The 19,320-nt window shown below is 57.0% G+C and overlaps 1 protein-coding gene across 6 annotated transcripts in view; it reads right to left on the bottom strand.

Annotated features, from left to right (window-relative positions):
* Positions 1-245: 245 nt before the first annotated feature.
* Positions 246-19,320, bottom strand: part of NFIC (nuclear factor I C) — a 158,276-nt gene continuing 139,201 nt past the window's right edge. For 5 of the 6 annotated variants that reach the window (XM_073324331.2, XM_073324334.2, XM_073324329.2 and 2 more), the window contains one exon: positions 246-2,610. In XM_073324331.2, coding sequence (XP_073180432.1) covers positions 2,344-2,610 — 267 coding nt within the window. In that variant the 3' untranslated portion in view covers positions 246-2,343. Of the gene's footprint in view, positions 2,611-13,454; positions 13,629-19,320 lie in introns of those variants that run through there. The other variant, XM_073324333.2, reaches the window with a different exon arrangement.

Below are 19,320 nucleotides of genomic sequence, written 5' to 3' on the forward strand. Positions count from 1 at the left end.
GGAGGCCCAGAGCATGGTCACCGATCCTTCTCACGCTAGTCTGTAAAGTGTGGTTGCCCAATGGGATTATGCACAGGAACAAGGGAGCGGGACCCCTGGGGTGTCTCTGCGTGTCCCTGGCTAAAGCCACTGCCCCGGTTTGTGCCTCAGTTTCTCCAGCTGCTAACCAAGGCTCATGACACCGACCCACATCACAGGGCTGGCAGGCTCCGGCCTGGCGGCTGCATTGAAACCCAGACACAGTGTAGAGTTGAAGCATAGCTTGTTTAATTTTTATACATTTTTTCTTATTTTTTTCCTTTCTTTCTGTTTTTTTAAACTTTTTTTTTGTTTTGTTTTGTTTTTTTTTTTGCATAGGGGGGAAAAAACCCATAGTCGCTTTCAGTAAGGTGTATGTAGGCAGGAGCATCTGCTAAACAATAATGGCTGCGTACAATGTTATCATCAAATATTGTGAGGCACCAGGGAAGCAACCAAAGGAGCTATCCAGCCATGGGGGTGGGGCAGGAAATGGGGAGGGGGCTCTACATGCAGGTGGGGGAGCCGGGGGGCCAACGGAGGGGGTTTGATCAGAGAGCTTTGCCCACCAGGCACTGTCTAAGAAGCCGCCCATGCGATATGCGCCCCGCAGCTCGGCCTTCCCTGGTGCCGTGGTACGTGTGTGTAACGTGGCGCTGCAAGCAAGAAGCAAGAAACAGAATAACTGTGGCTGCAATGTCCGCCCCAGAGCAACGGAAAGGAAGGAACAAAAGAGCTTCCGAATGAAATCCAAACCAAAGGGAAAAACCAACGTTCCACTCGGTCCCAGCGTATCTCCGGGAAATATCTCCTGCCCGGCACTAGCCTCACCAGCCTCAGCCTGGAGAAAGTCCCACGGGGAAGGACGCGCCGCCTGCCCCCCGAGCTCACCCTGCCATCAGGGGAGGGGGATGCTAGCCAGCTCTGGGGCCAGCCCGAGGCAGGGGCGGGATTGGCTGGGGATGGCGGCGTTCTGAGCCTGGCAACCTGTGGCAGGACTCAAAGGCCGGCGGAGCCGTGCCTTGGGAACCTGAGCCAAGGCCTAGCTGTGGCCATGGCTAGCTTCCCACTGACTTCGGGAGGCTCTGGCTCAGATGCCGGGGGAAAGAAACCATGGACTGACCCCAGAATGTCAGTCCCACCGGTGTGCGCCCGACCCTGGCCCCTGCCCTGCTACAATTTTCCCACAAAGGAAGCCCTCGATTTTTTTCCAGACAAAGTTCTTGAGGCTTTAATGAAACAAAAAACTCTGCCCCCTCTGCTAATGATCTTGCTGGGTGGGCGTGACTAAATACTGACCCCGCCCACCCTCTTGCCCCATCCGGACAGCAGGGCAAAGGACGAAGCTGGACTTTCCCTGGGACAGAGGCAGTGCTGCGTAGGAAACATACAAGATGGTTGTATAAGCAACCCCCCCTCCCTCCGGCTGCCCGCCCTCCAAAATCCTGGGCAGGGTGGGGCAAAAAAAAAAAAAAAAAAAAGGAAGCCAAGCCAGCAGCAAGCAAGAGGCACTGCTTCGTCAGAATTTTTGGTATTGGTGTATTTCAGATTCCTGCTGGCTGCCGCTTTTTTTTTTTTTTTGGTTGTTGTGTGTAAAACTATGGTTGTCGTCGTCGTTAGTAACCAGAACAGGCGGGGCTCTGGAGCCTGTAGAGCCGCCAAAGTGAATTGGGCCAACCTGAAGGAACCCCAGTTCTGATGGAGTCGGGGGTTGACACGTGGGGGAAGGAGGAGGGGGAGGATCTGGTGATAACTTGGGTGTTCCCGACAGGAATTCCAGTTTTGTTAATCTAGAAAGGTCTGGATTTGCCCAGTGACGGGGACTTTAGTAAGTTCTCCTCCTACCCTGGGAGCCACCTCAGGGCAGAAGGGCGAGGGGAGAGACTAGGCGCTACGTCCCTCGCTGGGGTCCTTCGGCACAGCTCCCGGGCGGCCTCGGTGGAGCCAGAGGGATTTCACGCCTGTGCTTGCACAGACTTAGGCATGTGCTTAGCTCAATGCATGCGGGGGAGCCCAGTCACTTCAGTGAGACCCCTCCCGGCCCCAATTCAGCACAGCGCTTCCCTCTCGTTGTCGTGCTGTGCGGAACACGGCCGGACTCTAGCTTGGGCTGCACTAGTTGGCTGGACAGGGGCATAAGGCTCCTCTGCAGCAGGATTGGGGCCTTTCGTCTGCTGAGGATCTGCCCCCCACCAGCCCCCAATACTTCAGCTAAATATGGAAGGAAGTGGCAGCCAAGCAGCGTCTTTGCTCCGTTAAAACAGACCAAGCCCCAAGATCCATGTGCAAGCGGAAGAGACAAAAAGTGGCAATTTCCAACTCATATTACAACGAAACAAAAGATACCCTCGTTTGTGATGTAAGGTACCTTGACTGCCCAGGGGACCCCGGGGCTGTGACGAAGGATTGTCTGCTCTTAGATTTTGCATGCACAGGTCCTATGCTCAGCCCCCAGCCTCCTTCCCGACACGAAACAAACGACATTAAAACCGGAACAGCTGGATTATCGTCCTCTCCAGAGAGGAGCGGGTGGGGTAGCTGTAGATACATTTGACCTTGTGCCCGGGTCCCCAAGGCTCTGAGATCCAGCCCCTGTAGCACCATATAGAGAGAGAGAGAGAGATGTACATGGTTTTCTATTTGTAGGTCACGAGAACTTTTTGTGTTAGATTTTTAGACGTTGACAACAACAACAACAACAACGAAAAAATCAAGAACCCTCCAGAGAAACTGTAGTGCATGAATGAACTCAGCAAGCGCTGTGCCTTGCCTGGCTGTGCATGGAGGGGTCCAGCGGGTGGGGGCTGTCTCTGCTTGGGGAGGGTTGAGTGCATGGCTCAGAGGCTGGAGGGAAGGAGACCTCCCCAGCCTAGGGTGTGTCTTGGGATTGTCTCTCAGTGGAAGTTGGGGATTGGGACTGTTCAGAGCCCCGGGAAGAAGTCTGGACGGGGTCCATCACAGTCCCTGTCCGCCCTCCATGCCAGCGAAGGCTACACAGGCTGCTCCCCAAGCTGATTGTCTAGAGACTCTAGAAGAGCTAAACGTTCCAGGAGTTTGTGTGGAGAAACAAGACCCTTAGCTTGACGCTGATGGGGTGTATTTCTCTCCAGACACCACCCGTGCCCTTTCTCCCCCATGGGCCTGTCCTGCCAGTGCCTGGCAGCATCAGCCCACCCCCCCCGCCCCGCCCCAGATCCTTGCCTTGCCAAGATATTTCCAGAGACCGTCGTGAACGGCTATGTGTCTATTTCAATGACTGAACTATGTGATTGTATCGATACAGCAGAGAAAGAAAAAAAAAATGAAACAACCAAACCCAACATCCCGTGCTAAGTGTCTACCGCGCGCAGTGATCTCTGCTCCCCAGCTCAGGCTGCTGCCTTGTTTGGAGTTAAAAAGTCACAGAGAAAAAAAATAACAAACCCCAAACCAAACCAAACTAACCCTCAAAGGGTACAAAAGACAATGGAGGTGGAGACTGTGATGGAATTTGCATATTTCCGTCAGGCAGGGCCTGGGAGCATGTCTCAGACAAGGGGGTGGAGGCCAGGGGACCGAATTCTGCCCTCGCGTAAATGAGGACTAACCCCGCTGGGGTCAGTGGCATTAGCGAGTGCAGGATTGCCCTGCTGGTCTCTAGCAATGAGCTGCAGCCTCCGACACAAACAGCCCCCAGAACCTGAACCAAAACTGGCTCTGACAAGGCCTGGACTTCAGAAGAATGGGGATCTGGGTCTGAACTCTTGTGCCTGGTCTCTGGGCTGTCTGATCACACAGACCTTGCAGGCTGCAGTCCATCCCAGTCCCACCTGCCTCGGTCGCCCCCTTGCTGGGCCCCTCTCCTGGCCCCTGGGGCTGGGGTAACTAAGAAACGGCAAAGAAAAGTGTGGTGAGTGAAACAGTGCAAATTTTCCCAGGGGAGGAGGAGGGGGCGGTGTGAGCTTCCCTTTCATTGGTGGACGCGAAAGAGCCCAGTCAACTAGCCAACGCTTGCGCCCCCGTGCTGCTCAGCGCCGTGCTGCTCAGCGCCCCCCTGGATTGGTCGGAACGTTTGGTAAGGTGCAATTTCTTCGTGGGGGATTTTTTGTGGCTGTCTTTGAAACAAGACAGAAAAAATGAAATGCTACAGCTAGACAGTTCTGGGGTTTGGGTTGGTGGCCCTGGCCTGGCCCAAAGATCTCACCGGCCCAACAGCTTCCATCTGCAGAGATGCTGGAATCTGAAGGCTCGGAATGGAAAAATTGAAGCCAATCTTTACCTGGCCGAGAGCGGAAGTTTTTTGGGTGGGACAGAAAACGTGACCAGTGCTTTGCACTCCTGCCACAGAGAGAGGCTGCTGTCCGCACCTGGATTTCTCTGCCAGACTCTGTTTAGGGCTCAGCTGTATGAGCCACGCACAGGCCAAAGCCCAGCTCAGCTCAGTGGGCGTTGTGCCCGCATGAGCAATTGGGCATGGTTGGAGGTTGACTCAGGCCCCATCCACGGAGAAAGCATCCAGCACCCCCTGCCTCCACCCCTTCTTCCGTGGTATGAACACAAAGGCAGTTGCTGTGTCAGGAGCTCTTGCACTGAAGGGGTTGGATTGTTGTGGGGTTACCGCCCAGCCCGGTTCCCGCAGAGTCGGTCACAGCGGGTGTGTGGCCTGCAAACTCGTTCACTTGTCGGTTAGGTTGCGGGTGATTTTTTTTTGTGGGGTTTTTTACCTGCTTTTCTTTTCTTTTTTGTCTTTTTTTGGGGGATTTTTTTTTTGTCTTTTAAAATAAACTACAGCTACCCGCGTTGCATTGTCCTTGCAGAAAACAATACTGCACATTGCATAAAAAGATCCCCCGAGGACTTTCCACAAATGCATCCCTTGCTTCAAATCCCTCCCTCTCCGGCCCATGGCACGAAGAATGCAACAGTAAAAAAAAAATACACAAGAGAGGAAACCAAACCCACGACGAGCTTTCTACAATTCTAGCCTTCCTCTGTCCCGGTCGCTCGCCCAGCCACCCCCCACCGCAAAGCCATCATCTAGCACTCTTGACACAAACAACCTTCCTCCTCAAACAAAGCCACTTTTGCTTCCAGGTCCGTTGGCTCTGGCTAATTGTTCACGTCGTGTGCGTGTGTGTGGAACCGTCAGCAGCAGGGGGCCTGCCAGCGCTTGGCGTGAGCGAGGGGCAGCAAAGCCTCCGTCTTTCCAAGGCATCTCTGGCTCGGAGGGGGCGACCATACCACAGTGGCAAGTCTGGAATGACGGGTGGATGGTGGTAACTGCCTGCCGCAGTGGTAGATCCTTCTACTGGGATGAAATTCACCCCTCAGCAGAGGGCTGGCACACGATGACTCAAGTTCCCCAACGCCTATGTCCCGCTTAAGGGCTGATGTGGCACTTAAGTGGGCCGTAGGCCTAGTGCAAGACCTTAGCCCAGGGTGTTTTTAAAGCAGCTAGTCTTGCAGACGGCTCTGTCCACTTGTCCCATCCTGGGGTAGGGCAGAGCCTGGCCCTAATCTCACTTGCACTGGTGTAAATCAGGCGTGACACACTTGGAGCCACCTGAGCAGTCAGTGAGACCCTGGGGCAGCAGAAATGGGCCCAGAGCCATCACGTTCAGCTGGGGGGGGGCACTCCCGGCATCTCCCAGCATTGCCCACGCTTGCCGGTTTAATGGCCAGCCTTGTTTTCCTTCGCACCCCCAGCTCACAGAGGTGGAGGAGTGAGCTGTAGCTCACGAAAGCTTATGCTCAAATAAATTGGTTAGTCTCTAAGGTGCCACAAGTACTCCTTTTCTTTCTAGGGAGACTTGCGTTTCAAATCTAAAGGCCTGTTTTAGCCGTCCTGGCTGGGAGACCCGCTTGAAATCCTCTGGAGACTCCAGCACCGGTAGGAAAGCCAAAGAGCCCATATTTTATCTCTAAATCTCATGATTTTCCAGCCAGTCTCATCATTTCTGGGAGGCTGGCTCCTGATGCTTGGCTGGCTGGCCCAGCCATGCTGCGTGTGTCGGGGGGGTGGGAAGGTTGCTGGTTTGTGACATGTGGAATGGTTGGAACGGCCCCATCAGCCCAGGGCACGGGAACCATTTCTTGTAGGGTTTGTACCAAAAAAAGTTAGTCTAATTTTCTTCTTCCTGCCTCCCAAACCAGGCTGAGGCGCTACGGAGCACACACTGCTCACGGCAAGTGCCGGGGCCTGGGGGAGACCGGCCCGGAGAGGGCATGCAACACTGGGATCTCTCAACTGCCCCTTTGCTGGCTCATCCCCACGTGGCCTGGCCCCAAGCAGGCCCTGGCGAGGCTCCTACAGAGAACTCATGTTTATATATTTAAACGCAGGTGACGTACGGGGGGCCGCACCCAGGGAGTGTGAATCCTGCCCTGGCTGGGGAGCGGGTCTCTTTGATCTGGGCTCAGTGGGGTGAGCGAGGCATGTGCAGCTCCATAGCCTGCGGGTGGCTCCAGAAGAACCCCGGGTCGTTGCGAGGGGGAGAGAGACTCTCCTGCTGATGGTGGCACTGTCCCAGCAGCATCTGGAGAGGCAACGGCCCTGGGGTTCCTCTGGAACAGCACGTCCGGCATTCACACACCTTTCCTCTCTGATCTGGATGCTCGCACCCCTTGCTCCCCGTTTCCCTTCACTGGAAACCCACCGCGCACCTGCCAGCCCAGCACGTTGCAGACCCGCCATCTCCCTGAAAACGCCCCTCCGCTCCCGTCACACTGTGAAGCATGCCTCCCTAGGGACTGGCCTGATCACATCCCCTCCAGCCAGCACCAACGACCCACCACCCCTGGGAGCCCGCGAGTCCAGCGTGGCTGCTGAGCTCTCTGGGTGCATGGCCGGAGGCTCAGCACAGAAGGAGCCAGTGGATTCCCCTCTCCAGGAGGTAAATCAATGTGATTTGAAAATAAAATCACCGGGAAGATTGAAACAATCCCCCAGCTGCCCTTGATTCCGAGGTCAGGGTGTGGGCCTGGCCCTGGCTTCACACCTGACCTCTCGGATCCAGGCCCGTCTCAGAACCACCTGCCCTTCTCAAAGGAAACACGATGCTAATACCAACGATGAATCCTCCCCCCGCCCTCCCCGCCACACCAGAACGTACACGTGTCCCGTCCCCCCCACCCAGCGCTGGCTGAGGAAGGAGGGAGATTCTGCTGCCGTGCTCATTAACTTTGGTCAATTAAAAAGGAAAAGGAAAAACCACACAAAATCCCACCTCCCCCACCCCATGCCACAAAACCCCTCCCACTGCCCCGCCGGGGTTGGATCAGTCACTGAGAGTCTCAGCTAACGGAGCTATCAACACAGACAAAACAGGTATTGCATATTTTTTTCATACAAGATGCACTTTGTATGAACAGCTGGAAGACGTATAGGAGGGGAAGCTGGTAATAAACAGGACAGCCTGGCAACTCAGTGCCCAATGCAAGCAAAAAGAAACCATGTGCATGGCTAATGTAGGGAGAGCTACCGCCTAATTTGGCCTGGACAAGTTGGGAGGCTGGGCGAGAGGGGGCAAAAGAAATCTCTACCTGGGGCTGATTGCCAAGACAATCTTCCTGCTGGGAGCACTAGAAACCAGGAGGTTATTCTTCACCGTCCACTCAGCTCCCCTCTCGGACCTGCCTCAATCAGACAAAAGACTCCAGGCCAGGGCTTTGTTTGTTTCACACTCCCCTTGCAAATTTCGTTGGTTTCTGATTCTGAAACCCAGGAAGGTTCCCTGGTTATTTATTTCTGTGTCCTGTCTGCCAGTATGGAGGGTTCAGGGTATAACGCCTGATTATAAAACAAACGTACGGTCTGGGGGCAGACTCATCATCTCAGTATGCTGGTGTGAAACTGGAGTAACTGCACTGAATGTGAACGGGGTCACAATGGTGTGAAACTGGAGTAACCCCATTGAAGCCAATGGGGTTACAAAGGCCGCAAGTTAGGCATAAGCAGGATCAGAGGGGGCGCGCCCCGGATTACGCCAGCATAGCTGAGCCTCGACCCCAGCCCTATGTGACGCCATCCCAACATTTCTGAGCCGCGCAGAGCCTTCCCCAGGACGTCAGAACCGACACACACTTAAAAAAGAAAATTAACAAACAACAGCCCCCAACTGAACCCTGAAGGGTTTGACAAATGACGAAAAGTCCCATCCCTCCCCCCTTAATTTTACTACGAGAACCAGTGCATGCAGCTATTCCTGTGTGGTGATACCAGTACGGTTAACACTTAGGCTTAGAAGGCAAGGCACATCATGTGGTATCAAATTTCGTGCAAATTAGGAAACATGGATTTTTAAACTTTTTTTCTTTTATACATGATTTTTCGTCGGGGGGTGAAGGTAGAGCCAGTTATACAGTCTGCCATGCACATTATCAGCCAGTAGCTGATTGGTTGAGCTAGGTCACATGAGTTCCTGTTAAAGCACCATGCAGTTTATTTCTATTTTATTTATTTATTTTTTTTTGTATTTTTAAATTTTTCCCCCCTCTCCATCAATTGCTTTTGTTTTGGACTTCCTGTGTCAGCCCCTCCCACAGGGGCACCAGAAATGAGGTCCCTCTGTCCCCCTGCCAGATAAGGTCCCACCTTGGAGCTGGACATGGTATGCAAGGTTTGGCCAGCCCCTGGGCCCGATTGTGAAAACGGCTCCTTGGAACCAGCCAGTCTAGCCCCCAAAACCCAGCGCTGAGAGCAGGGTGCCGAAGCCACAGCCCTCACTGGAAAATGCAGGTGTTGGGATCGCATCAGGCCTGATCCAGCCCCGCCTCGCTTTGGCTTTGGATGGTCCGTTGGGCCGCGCAGGCCCTAGGAGCTGTGTGAATTGCCCCAGGTCCACGCGCCGCCCCGAGCTCTGGGGAAGCAGAACGTGTACCCGGGGTGGGAGCAAAGGAGTGCCCCTCTTCCTTTTCGTGTCTGACTCGCTGCCTGATTGAAAGTCACTTCCAAAGGCCCGAGCTCCTGTCGGGGAGGAGAAACCAGCATCTCCCTGTCGGGCATGCCAGAGAAGGGGGCGGAGGGGAAGTGGGTGGGAGGCACAAGGAAGGGGAAGAAATAGTGGGAGAACACCCCCCAAAACTATACAAAGCTACGGGGGGCAAAGAGTTTGATTCAAAGGAAAGCACCTCCGATTCTCACTGGAGCCAGTGCCTAGACGCGACTGGGGCTAGAGAGAGAGAGAGAGAGGATAGATAGATAGATAGATTAGATAGATGATAAAGGGGTTGGATGGGGATAGATAGATAGATTAGATAGATGGGGGTGGATGGGGATAGATAGATGGATAGATAGATAGATTAGATAAAGGGGGTGGATAGACAGATTAGATAAAGGGGGTGGGTAGATAGATGGTGGGTGGATAGGGATAGATAGATAGATTAGATAGATAACGGGGATGGATTGGGAATAGATAGAGAGGAATCAAGGGGCTCTGGGCTGAGCAGGAAGCCATTGCGGTGGGCAGGGGAGGTAGAAATGATTGTCACAGGTGATCAGCATCTGCTGCAGCCTCGAATACCCAGTCAGTCCCTGCAGGCAACGGAGCGGGGTCTATTTGTGCACCCCTGGAACGGACCCAGGAAGCAGCCTCGAGGGCAGTGGGGGAGGCTGAACCAGACCTGGAATCCTTTGCCCCCCATAATTAACCTGGGTATCTCCTGGGGAGAGCGGGGACAGGAGGGGAGCGTGGCCTGGGGTGCACAGGACTGTAGGGCCGAGATGGATTTTCCTGCCGCTCTGGGGAGGACTCAGTGTAGGCCCAGCGGAGAAGCAGTGCAGGAATGACTTGCAGGTGCCTGGCGTTTCCCTGCTGCGAAGAGCGCTCCAGTTTCCTGGCTCCTTTTTGCCCAGCAGCCCATTTTCAGCCTTCCTCTCCAGTCATCGCTCCTCTGCCATCTTCTTCCTCCTTTCCTCCTGATTCTCTCCTCCATTAGGAAGTGTACACGGCCCTCGGGCTGGGAATGCCCGGCCCCATAGCGCCCCTTCTCCCCTCGCCGGGCGCAGCAGAGCCTGGAGCCGGGGAGCAGGGCAGGGGCTGGCCAGGGGGCAAACTGCCGCTCTTGCTGTGCCCGAGGAGGCTGTCGTCTGGGGCCAGCTCTAGACGGGGTCCCTTGCTGGTGGAGGTGGGTATGAGGGGGACGGGCTGACTCACTGATGTTCAGGCATAGAGGCAGGTCCCATTGACAGTCACTGGGAGTGGGGCACCTCACTCCCCTTTGGGATTCTCCCCTTGTTTGATGTGCCCCGTGGCTGGGGAACAGCAGCGCTGGGCTCCCGAGGGCACCGCCTGGCGCTGGGCTATGCCAACAGGTGCTGGCGGTTGGGTGGTCCTCTCTCTGCGTGGATTCCTGCCGCTTTGCTCCGTGGCCGTTGGGCTCCCCCTCCCCAGAGACACCTGCCCTGCCGCTATCCCTCCCCCACCCCTGGTGTATCTATGGGCAGGAAGTGGGGGGACGGCCCCTTGTTTCTCCACCACAGGCAATTGCCTGCATAAAGCGGAGCAGACAGCGGGCAGGGGCGCCCAGGGGCCCAGCCGTGCTGGAGGCGGGAGGGGCAGCGCATTCCCGCTGCTGATCTAAGGCACTAACCGGCGGCGCTGCCTGCAGAGGGCCAAGGCGGGGTCTCCTCTCTCCGGGCCCCACTGCAGACCCACGGCTTGCTCCATGCTCGGACAGGAACTGGTGAGGAAGCAGGTTGGACCTTTCGAGCACTCTCCTAAGGGGCTGCCTGGGTGGGCATGAAATGGGCCAGGGAGGGAGGACGGTGCTGGCTCGGTGAATTCACAGGGCTCTCTGCCGTGACCGAACAGAGGATCCGAGGGTGTGCGGGGGCCTCTGTCCCGTAGCACCAGTGCCCCACCAGGCACGGCTGTTCCAGGGAGCAGAGGCCCCCCTCTCCCTGGTCACACTTTCGACTGCCAAAGGGCGCAGCCAATGGCCCCATTTCTCTTGCTGCCGCGTGTGCGGCACGCGTGAAAGATTTCGTTCGGAAGAGGCAGCCCTCCAACAACTGCCTGGCAACGGCGTCTCACCCCCTCAGGATCCTGGATCGGTGGGCAGAGTCCGGCCCTGGTCTCTCCCTCGCCGAGCCCAGCCCATGCTCCGGCTCGTGTCGTTTAATTTAGCTTCTCAGCGAACCGGGTGATTTCCCCATGTAAATCTGGCGCGCGCGCCACTCTCGGGCCCAGCCAGGGATCACAGTGAACGGGGCCGTTTGTCTTCATGCTTCTCGGCAGGCAGACGAGCTCTGTGTAACTCGAGAGCATCTCTCTCGCCAACACATGCGGGTCCAGTGCCCACCTCCACGGCACGTCTCGCTAATATCCCGAGCCCTGCCCGGCTCCCACAGCCCTGCGGACAGGTGAAAGCTCAGCCCCGGCCCTGGCTCTCTGAGCTCGCCGACGCCCAGGGGACGGCAGTAGAAAATTCAGGCACTTGAACCAGTCAGGAACTGCGTTGTATGGCGGGGGCTGGGGAGCGACTGGCCGGGGAGAAGGAAATGGGGAGGTGTCTGAGCTGGGCAGAGCCCAGCAGTGTCACGGCCCCCACCCGTCTGAATTTAGGGCACCTTGCCTACCCAAGTCATGGATCCAAGGCCTACTCCGGTCCCACAAACGGGGTGGTGGGGGGGGAGGGTGTGTCCCATCTGTGGTGCAGCCTCTCAGGAAGCAAATCCTCTCTCTTTAAAAAAAAAATCTCCCAACAAGCCAGTGCCGGGAGCTCCACTCTCCTGCTGCTGCTGCTCTTTTTTTTATCATTCCCTCTTAAAAGTGCATTTCCTACAAAATGTGCAACACAATTGCAACCATCTCGCCACTAGTCTACATGGTACCTGTCCACAGGTGTGCATAGCTCTTTGTACACAGGTGCGCGGGGGAAATCTCGCTCCGCCCTTCCCTCCCCTCGGCCCACCTGTCCCATCCTAACTTTCCAGAGCCAAGCGAGAAGAAGACTCAGTCCACACAAATCCCAGGCCCTGCCCTGGTAGCAGAGTCCAGCCCCGCCTCGCCCCCACACAAAGAGAGTTGTGGGGTTTTCAAACAGGCCCCACATTTGCCAGGAGCTACGCGGCATAAGCTCCAGTATGGAAAGTTTACCAGTGTGGCACGCTACGTTGGCGCAGCCCTGCCCTATGGGCATGACACCCACGTAAGGGTGGAATAGTCCCACCCATGGACTGCGACGGAGCTATGCCACGCCACACCCAGCAGGACACTGGCGTCGTGTCTTTCACTGCAGAGAGACAGGGATTTGCTCCCAGCTGGCTCCGGCTGGCAGGGCTCGGCAGCAGGGGAAGGCACCTGGGGAACAGCAGACGCCATCGGGAGAATTATTCCCAGAGGAGAGATTTGGAGTTTTGGACTCAGCTGTTTCAGCCGATCTGTAATTCAGAAATTTCCACCCCCTTCATTTCCAAACGGAGCTCCAGGGCTAATTCCCAGAGCCCGTTAGTGCCAATCTGAACAGCAGCGTTATCTCTGCGCCTTGCGCATTCCAGCCAGCCGGATGGTGAGTCTCGGACCCATCTCCTCCTGCAGTGCTGGCTCGTGCCAAGGCTCCAAGCTGTGGCAACGTCCCCCCTTGAAGCCAGTGCCCTGCTCCCCGGTTGGCCTGCTTGTTCCTCGCCTGGAAACACGGGCTCTACGTACAGAGGAGCCCAGATGCACAGCCCGGGGCTCAGCTCAGGGGACAGCCGAGTTCTGTCCCTCCCCTTCTGCAGCTGGTTATGCCCAAAGGCAATCCGAGAAAGAGAAGGATTAAAGGGGCTCCAGCCCGTGTACCCCCGCCACCCCCGCTTCCCCACAATGCCGCTCCTCTAGTGCACCAGAAAGCAGTGCCAAGATCCCAGGAGGGCTCCGTTCCCCACCCTAACGAAGAGCATTTAATGGCATAGAGCATTTAAGAAAAAACAAAGAAAAGGCGAACGCGTTGTCCGAACTCTGGGCCAGCAGCTGGCTGGAGGCGTCTTGTCTGGGGTGGAACAGGGAGCAACAGCACGAAGGAGCGCTCGCCTGCCCCACCCAGCACCTCTGGTTCAGAAACAACCGAATGCCTTGTCTCTTTGCCTTCCCACCCAGCCCCAGCACCCTCCTGGATAGTAAACAGTTCGCTGAGAAGGGTGGGCTGGGGTGGGGTGGGGGAGCCTGGGAAATTTGTTCTTTTCTACTCACGAGAGGCGAGAATGAAGGAGTAAATTGGAAAGACAATTTTGCATATACAACCCTTTGGAGAACTGCAGGCGAGACTCTGGCGCTGCTGCTGCTGGAAGAGACCTGTGTCATGAGCTGTGTCCGTTCTCTTCCCAGGAGGTCAGCCGGCAGGGCAAATAGTGTTTCTGGCAAACGGGACTCCGCATCGTCGTGTGCGTGGATCGCTGTTTTGTCTGTAGGGTTTTTGCTTGTTTTTACTTTTTAAAAAAGTTTGAACCTTTTCCTTCCTTCCTTCCTTGTAACGTCTTGGGTGTGGGTCTCTTTTTCTTTTCGTCGTCGTCATCGTCGGTAATTCGCTCTCTCCATCTTCACCGAAAGGCTGGGCCTGGGGCTGTTACTTCTTTTCCTCTCGGGACGCCCAAAGCAGAGGAGAAGGGAGGCGACGGGATGGGGCAGCTGTGATTATCCCAGGTACCAGGACTGAGCAGGAAAGAAAGGGGGGGGAAAGAACAGATGCTGCGGTTACTGATTTGCATACAAGCCCCTCCCCCCACAAAGGCTGATGGGAGCTCGTAAGCCTCGGCCTCAGCTTGCGTTGTATTAGACGCAAAGGGACCCGACCCCGAGGCGCGCTGGTTTGCACTGCGCCCCGGGTTGTTGCTCTGCAGGTGTTAATCGTACCCGGACCACATGTGCCGCCTTGGAGCACGGCAGCGCTGTGGGGCCCGTTGGCGCCCCTTGCCTGCCATCTTTGAGCTGGTGCAGTGGGGAGGGCGCTGCCCTGGGACTGAGGGATATGCAGCTACTCCTGGGTCACCTCAGGCACAGCAGTTATGCTCTGTGCCTTGGTTTCCCCTCTGCATTACTGGGGCATACTGCTGCTTTGAGCTACGGAGTGCCCTGAGCTCCTGTGCCCGTCAGCGCTCCCTGCGGGAGCCTCCTTACTGCAGTCACACTTCCAAAAGGGGGGGCACATGTGGCAAAATGTGGGCGTGAGGTCTGGGCTCTGCCAGGCAGGGAGGGAGGGAACGCCACAGCCTGGCCCCAGTCAGACACCGATGGTGTCTGCTGAGCTCAGCCGCGGCCTGTGGAGAGGACCCCAGGCAGCTCGATGGCGCCGTTCCGCGGGTCCGCGTGTTCAGCCAGCTCCCGACATGTCAGAGCTCTGCCCGCCTGCTTTTCTCCTCCCTTCCCTCCTGGTCTCACGCCCTGCGGCCTCCGCTCCACCCGGTCAGCTCCAGGCTTTCTGAACAAGCACTGAGCGCACCGCAGCGCTCCCGAGAGCTCCATGCTACGGGGGGAAACTGAGGTGCAAACCCCAGAGGACAACACTGCAGCTGATGAGCTTCTCTGAAGAAAAGGGCCTAACTGACACCAAGTGAGCTGCTGGCAGAATGGGGACTCGGGGGCAGGGTTCCTGACCCCTGGCCGATCACACCGACCCTGATCCCACCCACCAGAAAGCCACAGAATGGGAGACGCCCCCCACCCCAACCCATCCACCAATCAGCACCTGCTTTTATCGAGGGAAAGTGTGTTTCAGCTCGAGAAACAGGTCTCAACCCACCTGGGAGACATTTGGGGCAATTCTGAAAACAGGGAGGAACAGGCCCCAGGGCTGGCAGGGACCCCCTGGGCCCCCGAGTCCAGTCCCTCCTAGCGAAGGCAGCTCCGGCTGATAATCCTGCTCCGACACACATCACGCTCCGTCCTCAACCCAGCTAGGCTCCAGCAGCTCATCTGCCTCCCTGGGTTTACCCCCCTCCCCCCAGCCTAGGGTGACCAGATGTCCCAATTTTATAGGTTTCAGAGTAGCAGCCGTGTTAGTCTGTATCTGCAAAAAGAACAGGAGGACTTGTGGCACCTTACAGACTAACAAAGTTATTTCATAGAATCACAGGGCTGGAAGGGAGCTCAGGAGGTCATCTAGTCTAACCCCCTGCTCAAAGCAGGACCCATCCCCAAGTTTTACCCTAAATCCCTAAATGGGATTGAACTCACAACCTGGGGTTAGTAGGCCAATGCTCTAACCCCTGAGCTATCCCTCCCTGTAGTTCACAAAAGCTTATGCTCAAATAAATGTGTTAGTCTCTAAGGTGCCACAAGTCCAATTTTATAGGGACAGTCCTGATATTTGGGGCTTTTCCTTATGTAGGCGCCTATTACCCCCACCCCCATCCCGATTTCTCACCCTTGCTGTCTGGTCACCCTACAGGCCCAGCCTGTTCCAACCCAAGAAGAGCAGGTGGAAAAGTGACCTTTAGGCCTCTTTCTTTTGCAGCAATCACAGGGCAGCCGCTCAGGACTGGGGGCCTCTTGGGATGGGGGTTCTCATGGAGGGGAAAGGGCTGATATTTTTTTTTTAACAGGCTGTTTTCTGCTGCGGGAGGCTTAGGAAGCCTGGCCCAGGGGTTAGAGCATGTGCCTCAGACTCCGGAGACCTGAGTTTAGGTCCCTCCTGTACCACAGACTTGAGCTGTGGGTGGCGGCAGCTGGCTCCTTTGAGCTGAATGGGAATTTTGCCCTTGACTTCAGTGTCTGCTCTGTGCAGTCGGGATAAGAGCGCTGCCCTGCCTCATGGGGCGCATGAGGCTAAAGACTGTGAGATGCCCAGAGGCTACGGTGTTGGGAGCCAGATAAGTACCTAAGACAGACTCCCTGGGGAGGAGCAGGAGGATGGGGCTGGCTCGGAGAGGAGGGGGATGGAGCTTTCTCAGCCGACAGGGGTTTAAGTTTTTAACACAGAGAGTTTTTCTTCCAGGGGTTTTTCGAGTGTTTGAGTCAAACGGGCATTGAGCAAACCTAGCACAGTTCAGCGCTCTCCGTGCAAGCTCTCCTCTCGCAGCTGATCTGGAGTCACGCCCTCCTCCCTCCTGCTAGCCCCCCACTCTCCAGAGAGCATCCCTGGGTGCAGAGGTGCTGACTATCTGATTTCCCCGGGGGTGCTTGACCCCCGCTCTGCCCCAGGCCCCATCCCCACTCCACCCCTTCCCCCAAGGCCCCACCCCTGCCCTGCCTCTTCCTGCCCCCACTCCTCCCCATCCCCCCCAGCACCTCCTGCCTGCTGCTGAACAGCGGATGAGCGGGGGGCAGGAGGTGCTGGGGTGGAGGGGAGCTCATCAGTGAGGCCCGCTTTCCACACCATAAAGGGGCAGCCCCGGGCCCAAGGCCCACCCGTGAGATCTCAAGGCAGGGTCCCTGCTACGGGCTATGTGCTCTGTGCGGCCTCTGGCTGGGAAGCCAACAGCCCCCTGCCACTGTTCTGTCTGCAGCTCCCACCCCCGTGGCAGCTGTGGGGCATGCCAGTGGGGGAGGAGAGGGACTGAAGGGATGTAAAAGTCTCCATTAGTACCATGGCTGCCTCTGATCCTCAGAGCAGGGGCCTGTAATTTGCCAGCTTCCTCTACAATCGCAGAGCTTCCCTCTTCGCTAGCTGGCACTGGGTGGAGGCCCGTGGTGTGAGCTGCCCTCCAAAACCCAACCCCAGAAGCGTCCGCCTGCTGCAGAGACGCCAGGGCTCAGGTATGGTTTGAGTCCCATCCTAATTAGCCAAGTGGAGGGTGGTTTACAGGTCAGGGCTGACCCCCTCCTGCCAGCCCCAGCCGGGGCGCTGCAGGGCAGCGGAGCCAAGCCCCTCTCACCAGGCCTGCATGCACAGCCGGGGTCCCTCCTCCCTTCCCAACAGCTCTTCTCTGTCGCTATTTACGCTCCTTGCTGCCTTTCCCCTGAAACGTTCAGTTCTTCAATCCCCCCCCCCCACAGGTCTAAATACAGCGAGGGAGGGGGAGAGAGGAGCCGCACCCCAAATGCAAAGCAATGGACAGCCCCTGGCATCGCCTGCCCCAGCCGCCGCGTGGCCATGTTCTGGTGGGTGGTTATGCACAGTGACCTGCCTTTGCCTCAGTGTCCCCAGCTAGCCTGCAGCCCCCGGGCGCCAGCTGGCTCCTAGGATGGGCTTTCTTTCACTCTCCACGGCTGTTAGTTAGAGGCCCCAGGCAGGGCCCCGTGCGCTAGGGGCTGGACACACAGATAACAAACAGGTGGGGAACGAGAGCATGGAAGTGCCTGGCCCAGCGTCACCCAGCAGAGCCCGTGGCAAAGCCGGGACCAGACACTCGGTTGCCTGAGTGCCCATGCCGTGCTTTGCCCACTAGACAAGACTTTCTCCCTGCCGAGAGCCCCTGCCCCGCTCGCCTGCCTGTCTGTTGTGTCCTGCGAGCTGGGTACGCAGCATGTGGTCAGCTGGTGTAAAGGGAATTTCAGCAGAGGTTCTGTAGATTTACACCAGCTGAGGATCTGGCCCGAAGCGGACTGACGACCTCAGTGTTGGGGCTCAGGTTGCCGGCGACTGCAGTGTGCTTCCCCCTCGCTGTGTGTCAGGGTGCAGGGGAGTGGGCCAAACCCCTCCTGGGTGCCAGACCCCCTCTGACGGGGCGAGACAGGGACGCCAGTGTGGGGAGGCCCCACCACCACCTCCAGTAGGGGGCAGCAATCCTGGGTCCAGGAAAGGGGCAGCCCCACGTGCAGTCTGTTCCCTTGCAGGGACTGCTTTGGCTTACAGGGGCTTCCCGGGCTGCCTGCCGTGCCTTGCTCCCCCTCTGCCGAGAGTCCCGTCCCCATCGGGGTGTGTGACATCAGAGTTGTTTCTCTCACGGTCTGTTGCAATGGGAGATTGCCGGGGCCATGGGATGAATGAGGGGACCCAGATGTGACTGTGGCGAGGCTGGACAAAGGCGCGTCCCCTGCTTGACGCTGAGGAGCTGGCTGAGATAAGTGACACCAGCAGGTCTTGGATTGAGTGACCAGGCCTCGGATCAGTTCTTTGGCTCTTTTTTGCACCCACCCCACCCTCTTTAAACTGCAGACCCAGAACTGGATGCGGTGTCCAGGATCGACTCACCAACGCCAGACGCAGAGGTAAAATCACACTAGCCCTGTTTGCCACCGCCTCACGCTGGGGTGCTGGTCCACTCCGACCCCAAACTCCTTTGGGGTTGCTGCTTTCCAGAGCAATTTCTGTGCGCTCGGCTGCTATTGTACAGGGGTGACTTTTCCCAAGGGGCTGGGAGGGGGCAGCGTGGGCTGCTGGTGCCTCCCTCATGCCACCCTGGCATTCTCTATCTGGCCCCACATGTATGGCCCCAAGACGCTGCCAAGGTTGTGCATTGTTGGGCAGAACTGGCTCCATAATCTAGAGCCACACCTCAGCACCGGCTAGGTATTGCCACAAAGTCCTCGAGCTCCTACCCCCGTACAGGGCCCCTGGAGCCGGGACTCCCTGAGCCCTCTTTAATCACACCAGTCACCGGCTCCTTCCCGGTGCCGGACGTCCCGCCGACACAGTGCAGCCAGGGCGTCGGGGGGGGGGGGGGGGCTGGCCGGGGCCGAGGCCTCGGGTCGGGGACTGCTCAGCCCTGGCTCCGCGGCCAGGCTGGAGGGGCTGGAGCAGGCCAGCCGAGAGGCCTCCGGCACTGAGAGAACTGCTGCTGCCCTCGACTGGCCTCCTCTGTGTTGCTCCCTAAGTCCCCCAAATTCAAGTTCATCCCGCGATTACCTCATGTCTGGTTTCTGTTGGCAACCAGACGGCTCCGGGCGTGACCCTCCTGCTGCAGGCAGTGGGCTCTGGCTCTCCCTGCCTGGAATGCCTGGCCTCTTCCTTCCACCTCTCCCTGGCCAGTAGCTTGTTCTCTTTAACCCTTCAGCTGTACAACGCCTAGTGGTTAGAGTAGGGGGACCAGCATTCCTAGGTCCCAAAACTGCGGCTTTTCCATACCAGTCTGTGCTGCTGACTCCTGCAGAACCAGGCCCCGGGTTCTGTTCCTCACTGAGCCCCCATGTGACCTTCAGCACATCACTTCCCTGCTCTGTGCCTCCATTTCCCTTCCCAACCCATGTCTTTTAGCCTTGCCAGCTCTTCAGGTCAGGGACAGCCTCTCACTACAGCGCCTGGTGCAACAGGGTCCTGAGCTGCCCTGGTGCTGCTATGATAGAAAACAGTGCAAACACGAGCAGTGAGTGTCACTGCCCCCCCATGCCTCAGCTCCTCCATCCCTAAACCAGGAATAATAATAAAACTCAGGTGCCTCTCGGGGAGTTGAATTCCTTCATGTTATAATAGTACACAGAAATCCTTGGGTGAAGGATCTGTCTGTCTATCTAGTGAGGGAGCATG

The sequence above is a fragment of the Lepidochelys kempii genome, chromosome 25 (assembly GCF_965140285.1).
Source record: "Lepidochelys kempii isolate rLepKem1 chromosome 25, rLepKem1.hap1, whole genome shotgun sequence".
In the NCBI taxonomy this organism is placed as follows: domain Eukaryota; kingdom Metazoa; phylum Chordata; order Testudines; family Cheloniidae; genus Lepidochelys; species Lepidochelys kempii.